Source organism: Oncorhynchus kisutch, linkage group LG15, assembly GCF_002021735.2.
Source record: "Oncorhynchus kisutch isolate 150728-3 linkage group LG15, Okis_V2, whole genome shotgun sequence".
Lineage (NCBI taxonomy): Eukaryota > Metazoa > Chordata > Actinopteri > Salmoniformes > Salmonidae > Oncorhynchus > Oncorhynchus kisutch.
Window position 1 is genome coordinate 68,587,930 of NC_034188.2, and position 13,967 is coordinate 68,601,896.

The 13,967-nt window shown below is 42.8% G+C and overlaps 1 protein-coding gene across 1 annotated transcript in view; it reads left to right on the forward strand.

Moving 5' to 3' along the window:
- LOC109904863 (sacsin) overlaps window positions 1-13,930 on the forward strand; it is a 33,248-nt gene extending 19,318 nt beyond the window's left edge. Inside the window, exon 10 of the mRNA XM_031790991.1 lies at window positions 439-13,930. Coding sequence (XP_031646851.1) covers window positions 439-12,014 — 11,576 coding nt within the window. The 3' untranslated portion in view covers window positions 12,015-13,930. The remainder of the gene's footprint in view (window positions 1-438) is intronic.
- Window positions 13,931-13,967: the final 37 nt, after the last annotated feature.

Consider the following 13,967-nt stretch of genomic DNA (forward strand, 5'->3'; position numbering starts at 1 on the left):
AGTTGTGTGCATTTCCAAATCATGTCCAATCAATTGGATTTGCCACAGGTGAACCACAGTTTTTTTAATTTAACCTTTATCAAATGGTAAACATCTCAATGATGATTGATGGAAAAAGGATGCACCTGAGCTCAATTTCAAGTCTCATAGCAAAGGGTCTGAATACTTATGTAAATAAGGTATTTCTGTTTTTAATTTGTAATAAATTTGCCACATTTTTTGAAAAAACTGTATTCTCTTTGTTATTATGGGGTATTTTGTGTAGATTGATGAGGAAAAATGTAATTGAATCAATGTTAGATTAAGGCTGTAACGTAACAAAATGTGGGAAAAGTCAAGGATCTGAGTGCTTTCTGAATGCACTGTATGTAGTTCCTGTAAATGATAATTGAGAAAGTTATTAAGATTTATATTAACTTGTATGTTTATCTTCTACAGGAAGACCCTGCACTCAGGTACAATTGCTAACACCTGAACGGTCAGCTCGACTCATAAAGGAGATCCTCTCAACAGTCTGGCCTACCAGAGACTTCACAGTCCAGTGGGAACCTGGGAACCGAGAGAAGAAGCATCCTACACATGCTTGGCTAAAGATGGTTTGGAAGCATCTGTATATTAACTTTGCTGATGACCTTAGTACCTTTGAAGACATGCCTTTGATCCCAAATGTGCCCCTGGTGGAAAATGTGAACTCAATCGAGCTCCATCGTCTCAAAACTCCATCCCCTATTATCATTGTGGATGAGGAGGAGGCCCCACTCTCTGAAAGCCTTCTTGAAATCATGAAAAAACTTGGAGTAGTAGTAATGAAAAGGTTGGACCTGTGTTTGCAGCATCCTCTACTGAAGAACTACATCCATCCTTCATCTCCCAGTATGCTACTGCAAATCATGGACAGGTCATCAACCCAGAGAGTCGCCAGCCTGGTCTCATCTTTCTCTAGCAAACAGAAAGTGGCACTGAGGGACTTCCTGGCAGGACTGTCTGACATCACAGAGAAAGAGAAGCGTATCCTCCTGGAGCTGACCATCTTTGAGAAAGTAGGGCCTTGTTCAGAGAAAGGCATCCCAACATATACCTCACTGAGAGGAGCCAGGGCTTTACACCATACTGCCAAGTATCCACCAGATGTCAAACTATCCATCAATGTTGTGGGCTGCAGTGATGAGGCATCGATTCGTCTCATTAAGATGCTGACCGTGGAACAGGTGAAAACCACTGAATGCTTGAAGTTGGTTGTTCAAGACATGGAGAAAGGGTTTTACTCAAAAGAGGATATCACTAAAATCATGCTCTGGGCCCTTAAGCATCTGTCATTCCTAAAGAATGAAAACAAAGCTGTGATTGGATGGCTTTCGGCTCTAAAGTTCATTCATACATTTGCAGGGAAATCTGTTGCTGCTACAGACCTTTTTGACCCTGAGCTGGAGATTTTACAGAATCTGTTCTACATGGAGGAGAAGAATAGGTTTCCCACAAATACATATGCATCCTCTCCTGATATGCTACATTCACTGAGACAACTTGGACTTAAAAGTGAAGTGCAACTCAGCGAAAAAGATGTACTTCATGTGGCACAGAAGATCGAGGAAGTACAGGGTGGCAATGAGCCAGAATGGGAACCAGTTATACAGAAAGCGAAAACACTGCTGCAAATTCTGAATAGACAAACCAAGCTGGTCAAGTCTTCAGAAGCTCAGACATCCTTGCAAAAACTGAAATGGGTGCCAGTCTGCAAGGACAGACCTGTAAATTACCCAAAGTCGCTTGCCTGGATGGGAGACACCCATAACATCTGCTCATTCTCAGAAATGTGTGATATATCCCATGCAGTGCTGGTAGGCTCTTCAGTTGCACTTGTGGAGCGCACTTCTTCCGGCATGAAGAAGTCCCTGAAGTTATCTATAGAGCCACAGATTGATCAAGTGTTACAGCATTTAAAGGCAGTGAATGACTGGCACAGATCTCAAGCATTTACCACAGAAGACTGGTATCAATTCCAACAGATCCTTATTGAGATTTATGATTTCATGCAAGCACACCTTGAAGATGCAAGAGAGGCAATGAAGTCACTGCCATTTGATTGGGTGTGGACTGGCAAGACCTTCTCATCACCAAGCCACACAGTTCTAAAACCCATTCCTGACCTAGATTTGCAACCCTACCTGTACTCTTTGCCAAAGACCATAGCAAAGTTTCACACACTTTTCAAATTCTGTGGTTCGGTTGAAGAGGTTGTCCCAAACCATGTCTTCGATGTGATCAAAACAGTAAGGAAAAGGTGTGAGGAAGAAATGACACAAGAAGAAAGTAAGCATGATCTCCTCCTCCTGATAAATATTCTGAGATGGCTGTATAACAGTCACATTTCTGTGGACATTGACATGCATGTACCAATCCTTTGCTATAAGGATCCAAGCAAACTGGCCATGAAACCCATTCACGAATGCACCTACTGCGACATTAAAGTGGAGGATCTACATGACTTGCTTGATGATACATCAGAACCCATTATCTTAGTCCATGATGACATCCCCATGAAAACAGCAGAATGGCTTAACGTACCATGTTTGAGTACAAGACTGATAAACCCAGAAAACCTTGGCTTTGAACAATCAGGCCAACGGGAGCCTCTGACAGTGAGAATAAAGAACATTCTAGAAGAATATCCATCTGTTGCAGATATTTTCAAAGAACTTCTTCAGAATGCAGATGATGCGAGTGCTACAGAGTGTAGCTTCCTGATAGACATGCGGAAGAATATTGACATTCGAGAGAACCTGCTTGACCCTGGCATGATTATATGCCATGGCCCCTCCTTGTGGTCATTCAACAATTCTACATTCTCTGACACTGACTTTCTGAACATAACAAGGTTAGGTGGGTCAATGAAGAGATGTGAGGCAGACAAAGTTGGCAAATTTGGCCTAGGTTTCAACTCAGTTTATCACATCACTGACATCCCCATCATAATGAGTAGAGAGTTCATGATCATGTTCGATCCAAACATCAACCACATCAGCAAGCACATTAGAGACCGGTCAAACCCAGGAATCAAGATCAACTGGAGCAAACAACAGAAACGGCTACGAAAGTTCCCCAATCAATTCAAACCCTTCATCAATGTCTTCAATTGCCAACTTCCTCTTGCACAAGAGTCTCCGTACAAGTACGATGGAACACTATTCAGACTCCCCTTCAGGACTGAGCAAGAGGCATCAGTGAGTGAAATCAGCAGTGTCTACTACAACACCCCAGACATCTACTCCCTTGTTGATGAGTTCAGTATATGTGGCCACCGGCTCATTCTCTTCACACAGCATGTGGGCTCCATGGTACTGAAGTACCTGAAATATGAAGAGCCCAATCCAGCAGCAGCACAGGATGTTGTTACTATCAATAAAAGTGTATGGTCATCCAAAGCTGCATATGGGCCTCTGAGCATCCTGAAATCTGCAGCAAAAGTCATGAAAAAGGTTGCAACCACCAACAGGGTACCGGCTGACACTCCCAAGTCTGGCTGTATCATACGCATTGTGGTGGAGGAGTTTCACAATGTGTTCAAGCGCATAGTTGATCTCCAGTCACCCCTCTTCAGAGGTTCAGAGGAGGATCCTTCCTCATACTTTGAAATGGCTGCCAAAGACGGAAAGAACAGAAGACTCACAGACGAAATGCCCCAAAAGGCAGTTGATCTTACAAACTGGCTCATTTGTTCATGTATGGATGTGACCGAAGCCCTAAAATTTTCACTTGGTGAGAGTGGAAAACGACTTGGACTAGTGCCTTGTGGGGGTGTAGCTGTTCTGCTCTCAGAGGAGGAGAATCGAAAATGGACAGTGAAGGCAAACACCAACCACACCAACCCGATAGGAGAGGTGTTTTGCTATTTACCTCTCAGAATCAAGACAGGCTTGCCAGTTCATATAAACGGCTGTTTTGCTGTGACATCTAACCGCAAAGAGATCTGGAAGACAGACACCAAAGGACACTGGAACTCAGTGTTCATGAGACATGTGATTGTCCAGGCATACATAGCAGCACTCAATATGCTGCGTTCAATGGCAGAAAGTGGAGAACTACTTGACTACAGCTACTACGTAGCATGGCCTGATCCAAGTGTGGTACACGATGACTTTACAGTGATCAGCCAAGGAGTGTACCAAGAGATTGCCAAAGGGGGTGACTGTGACCATGCAAAAGTTTTCTCAGATGGCAAAACCTGGGTATCAATCAAGTATGTCAGATTCCTAGATGACTCCTTGCTCTGTAGACCAGACATTGGTCCTGCTGCTTTCAAGATTTTCCTAAAATACCTCAAGAAGAGCAGCTCGCAAGACCTCTGTGCTGTTGAGCTGCCTGAATGGGTCAAAGAAGGTTTTGATGATGCTGGATGCAAAGGGAAGCTGATAGAGAACACCCTGACAGAAAAGCAGTTCTTCTTAGATGTCTTTTTCCCCCATATCCAAGACATCGACAATGAACTTCGTAATCCCCTAATGCATTATGTCTTGAATGACAAACTGGAGGAATTTGCATCAATTCTTAGGGAGACTCCATGCATCCCATGCTCTGGCCCCAATCAACAATTAGTCTTACCATCCAGACTAATCCATCCAGAAGGAAGAGTTGCAAAACTGTACAACGCTGATGATGGAAGATTTCCAGAAGGAACCTCAAAAGACTACATGAATCCAGTGTGCTTGGTCAAGCTAGTACAGCTGGGAATGGTCAAAGATGACCTCTCTTGGGAGGATTTGATTGATCGTGCTGAATCTGTGTTCGATCTAAATGAAAATGATCACACTGCTGCATGTCTTCGGAGCAGCATTATTCTCAGTCTCATTGATGAGAAGCTGAAAATGACAGACTCGGGAGCAGGTAAACTACTGGAGAAGCTACAGGACATAAAGTTCCTTCCTTTTCTGACAAAGCCCGCAGGGTTTTCACTACCATGGCATGGGAATACATTCCCCCCGTCCACCATGTTTTCTGCCAAAGAGCTCTTTACGACTGACCACCAGGACACAGTGTGCTTGATGAAGCCCATCCTTAATGAGAACTCTCCATCTTTCAAAGGGTGCGGCCCGATCACATTGGCTGTAAAAGACTCTCTCGGATTGATAAGAAAGCCAACAGTTGGACTAGTTGTCAGTCAACTTAAGGAACTTGCTAAGTCATTTGACGGAGTTACTTTATATCAGGAAAATATTACCAATGCCTGCTACAAATACCTACATGAAGAAATGCTCCAGGATGCCAAAGCAAAGACAGAGATCAATGAGGAGCTGAAAACCTTTTGCTCCATTCTGGTGGAGAACACTTACGTTGAGCCCTCCAAAGTTGCATTCTACCAGAACTTTGATGCAGCACCATATCTCTACCAGCTTCCCAACAAGTACAGAAACAGTTGCCGTGAGCTCTTTGAGAATGTTGGGGTTCAGTCAAGCTTCACAGTTGAGAACTTTTCAGCTGTCCTTGAATTAGTGAAACAGGAGTGTGGGAGAAGAGCACTCTCTGAGGATAGCTTTCAGCTCTCTCGCAGAATCATTAGTGAAGGAATATGGGGCTTAATCAGAGACAAAAAACAAGAATTCTGCCAAGCCACCTACAGGGAAATTCTCCTTCCTGACATCCATCTTACACTGCAGCCATCAAAGTCTCTGTGTTACAATGACTGTCCTTGGATCAAAGTCAGAGACACAACTGTGAAATATTGCCATGCAGATATTCCAAGAGAGGTTGCTGTGAAATTAGGAGCAGTTCCCAAACGTCACAAAGCCCTGGAAAGGTATGCCTCAAATATCTGCTTCACTACTCTTGGAAGTGAGTTTGGACAAAAAGAGAAACTCACAAGTAGAATTAAAAGTATTCTCAACGCTTACCCATCAGAGAAGGAAATGCTAAAGGAGCTCCTGCAGAATGCAGATGATGCTAAAGCCACTGAAATCTACTTTGTGTTCGATCCAAGAACCCACCCCACAGACAGAATATTTGATGACAAATGGTTGCCAATGCAAGGCCCATCATTGTGTGTCTACAACAATCAGCCTTTCACTGAGGATGATGTCAGAGGAATCCAGAACCTAGGAAGAGGAACAAAAGAAGCAAACCCTGGCAAAACTGGACAATATGGCATAGGATTCAACTCTGTGTATCACATCACAGACTGCCCATCTTTCATGTCAAACAATGACATTCTTTGCATCTTCGATCCACATGCACGATATGCACCCGGGGCGACATCTGTTAGTCCGGGAAGAATGTTTAGGGACTTGGACTCTGACTTTAGATCTCAATTCTCTGACGTGCTAAATCTTTACCTGGGATCTCATTTCAAACTTGAACATTGCACAATGTTCAGATTCCCCATACGCTCAACAGAAATGGCCAAAATATCAGAGATCAGCTCTGTTCCTGCATCAGACAGAATGGTGCAAAACCTTCTGGATAAACTAAAAACCGATGGGGCAGAACTCCTCATGTTCCTCAACCACATGGAGAAAATTTCCATCTGTGAAATAGAGAAAGCCTCAGGAGACCTGAAGGTGCTATACTCTGTGACTGCTAAAATCACAGATGGTGACCGTCTAAAACGCAAGCAATTTCACACATCAGTGGTGGACAGTGTGACAAAAAGGAAGCAGCTCACTCAAATTCCAGTCCAGCAGATAACCTACTCAATGGATATAGAGGACTCCGATGGCAATCTAACAACTTGGATGGTCTGCAATCGATCTGGCTTCTCCTGCATCGAGAAAGTCTCAAAGAGTGTGATTTCAGCCCACAAAAATGAAGACATTACTCTCTTTCCACGTGGAGGGGTGGCAGCATGTGTAAGCCACAACTACAAGAAGCCCCACAGAGCATTCTGCTTTCTGCCCCTTTCAATGGAGACTGGCTTGCCCTTTCATGTTAATGGCCATTTTGCATTAGATTCTGCCAGGAGAAACCTATGGCGGGACGACAATGGAGTAGGAGTGAGGAGTGACTGGAACAACAACTTGATGACATCGTTGATAGCTCCTGCCTATGTGGAGCTGTTGATTCAGCTGAAACGACAGTACTTCCCGGGACCCGATCCCACCATGACTGTGTTACAGGGAACACCAATTCACATCGTTAAAGACACTTTGAGGAAATTCCTGTACTTCTTCCCAGTCAACAGACTTGACATCCAGCCAGATTGGTACTGTCTTGTCAAAGCAGTTTACACCTGCATTCATGCTGACCTGAAACGTCTCCTTCCTGTCGTTAGGGCTCCCCACATTGACAACACAGACATGCACTCTGCCGTATACATCTCCTGGGTGAACACATCCTCTGCCAACAAAGGTCGTGCATTCTTTGACAATCTACTGCAGGATGAACTTCAACATCTGAAGAACACAGAATACAACATCTCCTCACGCAAGTCTGTTGCAGAAAACGTCTTCCGACTCAAGGCCTTGCTTTCGGATGTGGGCTTCAACTTGGTCCACAGTTGTGATGAAACAGCAAGTCTTTACTTCTGTTTGGATGATGCAGGCATTCCTGTGAGCTATGTTACCCCAGAGGATGTACGAAGATTTCTCCTCACATTCTCGTCCCCAGACACATCTTGCCAAGTTGGGAAACTTCCCTGTCGACTCCAGCAGTCGAATTACAAGCTCTTCCACAGCCTGAAGCTTCTGGTTGACTACTGCTTCAAAGACGTAGAGGAGAATGAAATAAACATAGAGGGGCTACCACTGCTGATGACAATGGACAACATACTCCAGGTGTTTGATTCCAAGAAACCAAAGTTTCTGTCCACACACCACGAACTGATCTCATCAAGGAAAGAGCTGTTCATGAATACACTGTACATAAAGTACAACAACATCCTGATGAATTCAGGTGTTGCAAAGGTCTTCGACATCAGCAGTTTTGGGGAACTGTTGAGTTCTGTTCTACCACGTGAATACAGAACAAGAATCCCTGTGAAGTGGAGAGACAGCTACGCCAGTGAGTCTTGGCTGAAAGGTGCGTGGAACTTCATCAGTGAGAACATTGCATTCAAGGAAGAGCAGGCAGGCATCAAACCCAATTTCGAGACTGTACTTGAGCTACTGAAAGACTGGGCTTTGCTGCCAGGAATCAAATTCATGGTTTCAAGCAACAAGCTGGTTGTCCCTGATCACGATGTGTTGCTTCCCTTGAGTTTGATAAGCGCAGCTATCTTTCCAAATGGGCAAAATGACAAAGTTTTTCACATCATAATGAAAGGGGGATGCATTCAGCTTGCTGTCAACAAAATATGCTTCAAAGAGAATCCTGTCCTGCCTTTTCTGGCACAGCATACAGCAAACATAGATAATCCATCCAGCATCCTCAAAGCACTGGAGTACATGATTCAGACGGCAGCTTTCAAAACAGGAAGCTTAACTGACAAAGACTTTGAGGCTCTTCTGTTGTACTTCAACTGTAATTTGATCAACCTCTCCCAAGAGGACATTCAAACTCTGAAATTGCTCCCATGCTTCAAAGCAGTCAGTGGCAGATACATCAGTATTGCAAACTTTGGGTCATGCTATGTTCTGGCAAAAAGCATTCCCTCTGCAGATATGGAAAAATGGGCCCATACAACATCCTTCGCCTTCCTTGCTGACAATCCACAATTGAAGGAACTGTACAGTTTCCTTGGATGTTTCCCAATTGATGATCTGGAAGTCTACCTGAGGCATCTCCTTCCAAAGTTTGACAGCCTGTCATACGATGCAAAAATTGAGCACCTTGTATATCTGAAGGAGAGACTTTTGGCAATGGAGGAGTCATGTGGGATGAAGGATCAGCTGTATGAGAAACTGGAAGGTCTGCCATTAATCTATGACTACACCAACAGACTCAGGTCTACCAAAATGTTCTACGATCAAACCGTAAAGGTGTTCGAAGTGATGCTCTCTCCAAAAGCATTCATACCCAATGACTTTTTCAAGAAGGTTGAGCAAGTGTCAAAGCCCAAAAATGGAACAGCATTTCTCACCTCATGGATCACATTCCTAAGGAATATAGGTCTCAAACACATTGTCTCTCAACAGCAAATTCTCCAGTATGCAAAAGAAGTCAGCATCAAAGCTCAAACAGAGAACTGGTCCAAAGAAAAAGCCCAAATGATTGTTGATGTTCTCCTTAACCACATATTCAATGAGAGGACAGACCTATTTGTTGGAGCTTTCCTCAAAGAGCTGTCAATGATAGCATTCCTTTGTCCTGAGCGTGCACCCACTGAGCTGATCCGGCTCCATGCTCAATTCCAAGAGATGAATGGCACTCTCCCTCTGATACGTTTCAGTGAGTCTCAAGTCAATCCAAAATTCAAACAAACTGATATCATTCAATTGCTATGGACATCATGTCCCATTCTCCCAGAGAAGGCCACACCAGCAGCTATTAAAGACCAGGAGGGAAGCACACTGACTGGCCAAGAACAACTGGACTTAGTGCTGCGGATATTAAGTGTCAACTTGGAACCCCCCTTGGACAAAGTGATAAGCAACTGCAAAAACATCTGCAACATATCCAATCCTGATGATGACATGGTGAAAACAAGAAACAAAGTCTTGAGATCCACCTACGAATTTCTCAATGCAGATAAAAGAGACTTTCGCTTGCAGCTACTAGGGGTGAGCTTTGTCATGGTTGAGGAGGGCTGGAAACTTCTAAAGCCAGAGGAGGTTGTCATCAACTTGGACAATGAATCTGACTTCAAGCCATACCTATACAAACTACCACTAGAGCTTGGCATCTTTCATCAGATGTTTAAGCTTTTGGGCACAGAGGATGTTGTATCAACAAAACAATACGCTGAAGTGCTGTGCCGCATTCACAGAAATTCAGAGGGTAAGCAGCTTGATCCGAATGAAATGAGAACTGTGAAAAGGGCTGTCTCAGGGCTATTCAAAAGCCTACAGAATGACCCAGTTCAGATACGCAAAGACCTTGAGAGCCTCAAAGATTTTATATTTTACCTGCCAAGTCACGATGGTAGATTAACCAAATCCAACAGTTTAGTGTTTGACGATGCCCCACATTACAAGAGCAGAATTCAGGGTAATGTAGGTGTTCAGATGCTTGTGGACATGAGTCAGTGTTATCTTGGCAAGGACCATTCCTTCCACACAAAGCTGATCATGTTGCTCCCACAGAAGCTAAGGCCAAGACTCCTGAGTAGTATCCTCGAGGAGCAACTGGATGAGGAGTCTCCCAAAATGTGCCAGTTTGGAGCTCTCTGTTCGCTTCAGGGTCGCCTTCAACTTCTACTGTCATCAGAACAGTTCATCACAGGACTGATACGAATAATGAAGCATGAAAATGACAATGCATTCCTTGTGAATGAAGAAAAAGCCATACGATTGTGCAAAGCACTTTGTGAGGGATTGAAGGTGTCTTGTTTTGAGAAACTCCAGACGACACTAAGAGTGAAAGGTTGCAGCCCTATCCCACATAGCCGGAGTGAAACTCTTGCCTTCCTGAAAAGGTACGGGACAGCTGTGATTCATCTCTACATCCAACACTCAGACAGCAAAGACATCAATTTTCTCTTAGCACTGGCGATGACACTAAAATCTGCAACGGACAACTTGATATCTGACACCTCCTATCTAATTGCTATGCTGGGCTGTAACGACATCTACAGAATCACAGAGAAGCTGGACAACCTTGGCGTCAAGTATGACTCCACAGAGGCCTCAAAACTCGAGCTTCCTCTCCCTGGAACACCCATACCAGCTGAGATACACCATATACTCCTTATGGATCCAATGAATGTGTTTTACCCAGGAGAATATGTGGGTTACCTTGTGGACTCTGAAGGAGGGGATGTCTATGGCGGATATCAGCCAACGTACACGTATGCCATCATTGTTCAAGAAGTAGAGAAAGATGAGGAGGACAACCCAAGCTTCCTTGGGAAATGCTTCCAAATTGACATTGGATATAGTGAGTACAAAATAGTCAGTTCTCTTGATCTGTACAAATTCTCTAGACAAGAGGAAAGTACTCATATCCGAGACAGCAGAGCCCCATCGACTCCAACAACCCCCCAAGAATGTCAATCTCCTGGTCCTGGTCCACGATTGGTGCCTCCCCTTTTTACTAGAAAGGAAAATCACAAAGTACCTCCTACAAAACAATCTCCCAAAAAGATAAGACTTAGTGCATTGCCAGAAATCCTAAAAGATATGACTTTAGTTATTGAGCAAGCTTGGAAACTCGCTGAAACGGAAAGGAAGAAGATCATTCGCCGGTTGTATCTCAAGTGGCATCCGGACAAGAATGCAGAGAATCTAGACGTAGCTACAGAGGTCTTCAAGCATTTACAGAATGAAATCAACAGGATGGAGAAGCAGACTCTGACAGATCAGCAGAACACTGACCGAGCATCCAGGAGAACTTTCTCAACTTCTTCCACCCGCTTCCAGTCAGAGAAGTTTTCATTTCAAAGATTTTACACATCGTGGAACCAAGAGGCAACAAGCCATAAGTCTGAGAAACAGCAGTTCCGGGAGCAGTTCACTACTTATGCAGGTTCATCACATTCTAATCGCTTCTTTGTGCCCCCGACCTTCAAGTCTGTTGGCAATCCTATGGAAGCCCGCAGGTGGCTCAGGCAAGCAAGAGCCAACTTTTCTGCTGCACGGAATGACCTTCACAAAAATGCCAATGAGTGGGTGTGTTTCAAATGCTACCTAGCTACGAAACTAGCCTTGATAGCTGCCGACTATTCTGTCAGAGGGAAATCCGACAAGGATGTGAAACCCACCTCACTGGCACAGAAAGTGGAGGAGTACAACCCACAGCTAGCAGGACTTGCCAAGGATGTCAACATCTTGGAGGGATATGGTGTTGACAGCCTAAGAACTCGCTATCCTGACCTCTTACCCTTTCCCCAGATCCCCAATGACAGATTCACGTCTGAGGTGGCAATGAGAGTGATGGAATGTACAGCACGGATCATCATCAAACTTGAAACTTTTGTGCAACAAAAAATCTAATTCTGCCATGTGATTGGAACATATTAGACCATTTAAATAAAACAAATATGCATAGATCCACTGAACAACACAAGATTATAGTAGCTGTGTGCAATACTGATTAGTATATTATTGTTTTGAGGCAAAATGAAGTATCCAGCTGGCAGCTTAGATATGCAGCACGCCAGTACCAATATTGGTTCTGTGGCCAATGCATAATGTATACATGTATGGCTCTTCATATCCTAACAACAAGCTGCCTGAAAGTAATTTGATGTGGCTGAACCATTCTACAAAGACATAAATTATCTTTAGCTGCAATGCTGTACATACAAATGCCCCAGCAATACTTTTTTTAACCAAAGTCCCATGTTGAATATATTTGCTCTCAGATAATTGAGTACAACTATGCTGCTTTTTTAATTGACCTTTTATACAAGTATATTTTTCCTGCCATTTGTCTGTATTTTTCTTTGTTACCATCTATAAAGTCAAGTTTATTGATTCTTGACAATTCTCTCATGTTGTCACTGTTGTCATGCAGTGTGTTCTATTTGCAACATCTGAAAATCAACCAACACAATTACAATCATATTTGTACTTTTAAAATGTCATTTTTATATTTTAAAGGTGGTTTATTTTAAATGTTTAATAAGTTGTAAATGTTCTGTATCATAGTCTTTGCTTGTAAATGGACAAAGCCCTATCTGAAAACTCCTCCGGTTCTTGCACTTGTAGAGTGCTTGTGACACCCCAGCAGAATGGGAGAAATAGACTGAATGGAAAATTCTGAATGTTACTTCTAGCTTTCATGCATCTATACTTTAGATTCTGTTTTATCATAATTGACTGTGTCTCCACTGAACTGTTTGTCAGTTTATCATACTTTGAATGGTGTCTTTTAGGAGCACAACTGTACACTACATCTTCTGTAATTATCTGTATGCTGACGAGTATGTATGATACATCAGGTACTTTTTGTAGTACTCATGATAAGTAAGCAGTTACTTGCTTTGAAAACGTCATGGGTCAAAATGATTCATTACGGATTGGGCTGACCAAAATGATTTAGGGCAAGAATTCATCCTTAAGAAAAATCTTGATATAGATAGGTAATGTAACACATGTTTATTTTGCCAAAGTTGAATCAAGCTCTGTTTCATTTGGTTGTCTGATCTTTTCATATTAGAGGAATATTGCAGGTGGCATCCTTGTGTGGTGCTTGTTTTTGTTCATTTTCATGAATGATGTTTGGGACTAGAAATCCACTGGCAACATATTGTTGATACACTAAAATGTCATGTTTTTTTTCATATGTTTAATGCCAAGGGGAATCCTTTGAAGAGATCTTTGACAAACTTTAGCAGAGGAAAATGTAAATCTTGATGTATGCAGTGCCAGTTAATAAATCCCCCCCACGTAAATTGAGTCAACCCTCCTTCTGTATAATACATAACCAGTATAATACACTTAATGGTAACCTTAAAAGTGAGAATCTATTAAAGAATTAAAAGGTACAGTTGCTGGCATCCAATTACATACATATATATGTTTTGTTTCATTTGAACTGTAATAGCGTAACTAATGAATTGGTTATAACTGGAACAGGAATTCAGTTCAAACACTGGAGAAGTAACAAGAATGTATGGGCATGTATTCTGTGATTATAGGCAGTGGCATGGGATTGTCTACAGACATGTAAACAAAGAACAGGAAATAGTGCATGTTTGGCTATTGCCTCTGAGCCATGGCTGGGGAATTTTCATGATGTACTACTGTTGCAGAGATGCTCCACTAGAGTGCATCACTGCTATACATTATGGAAGAAAAGTAATACGCATTGGACATCACTGTAGAAAAGCTTCCAATCGATTGTCACAAGACAGAAATAATAAGATGATTATGGAACTTTCAAAATAAAGACATTATCCTTTTTCCCCACCCTGGTATTTATAATGTTAATGGAAAATGTAT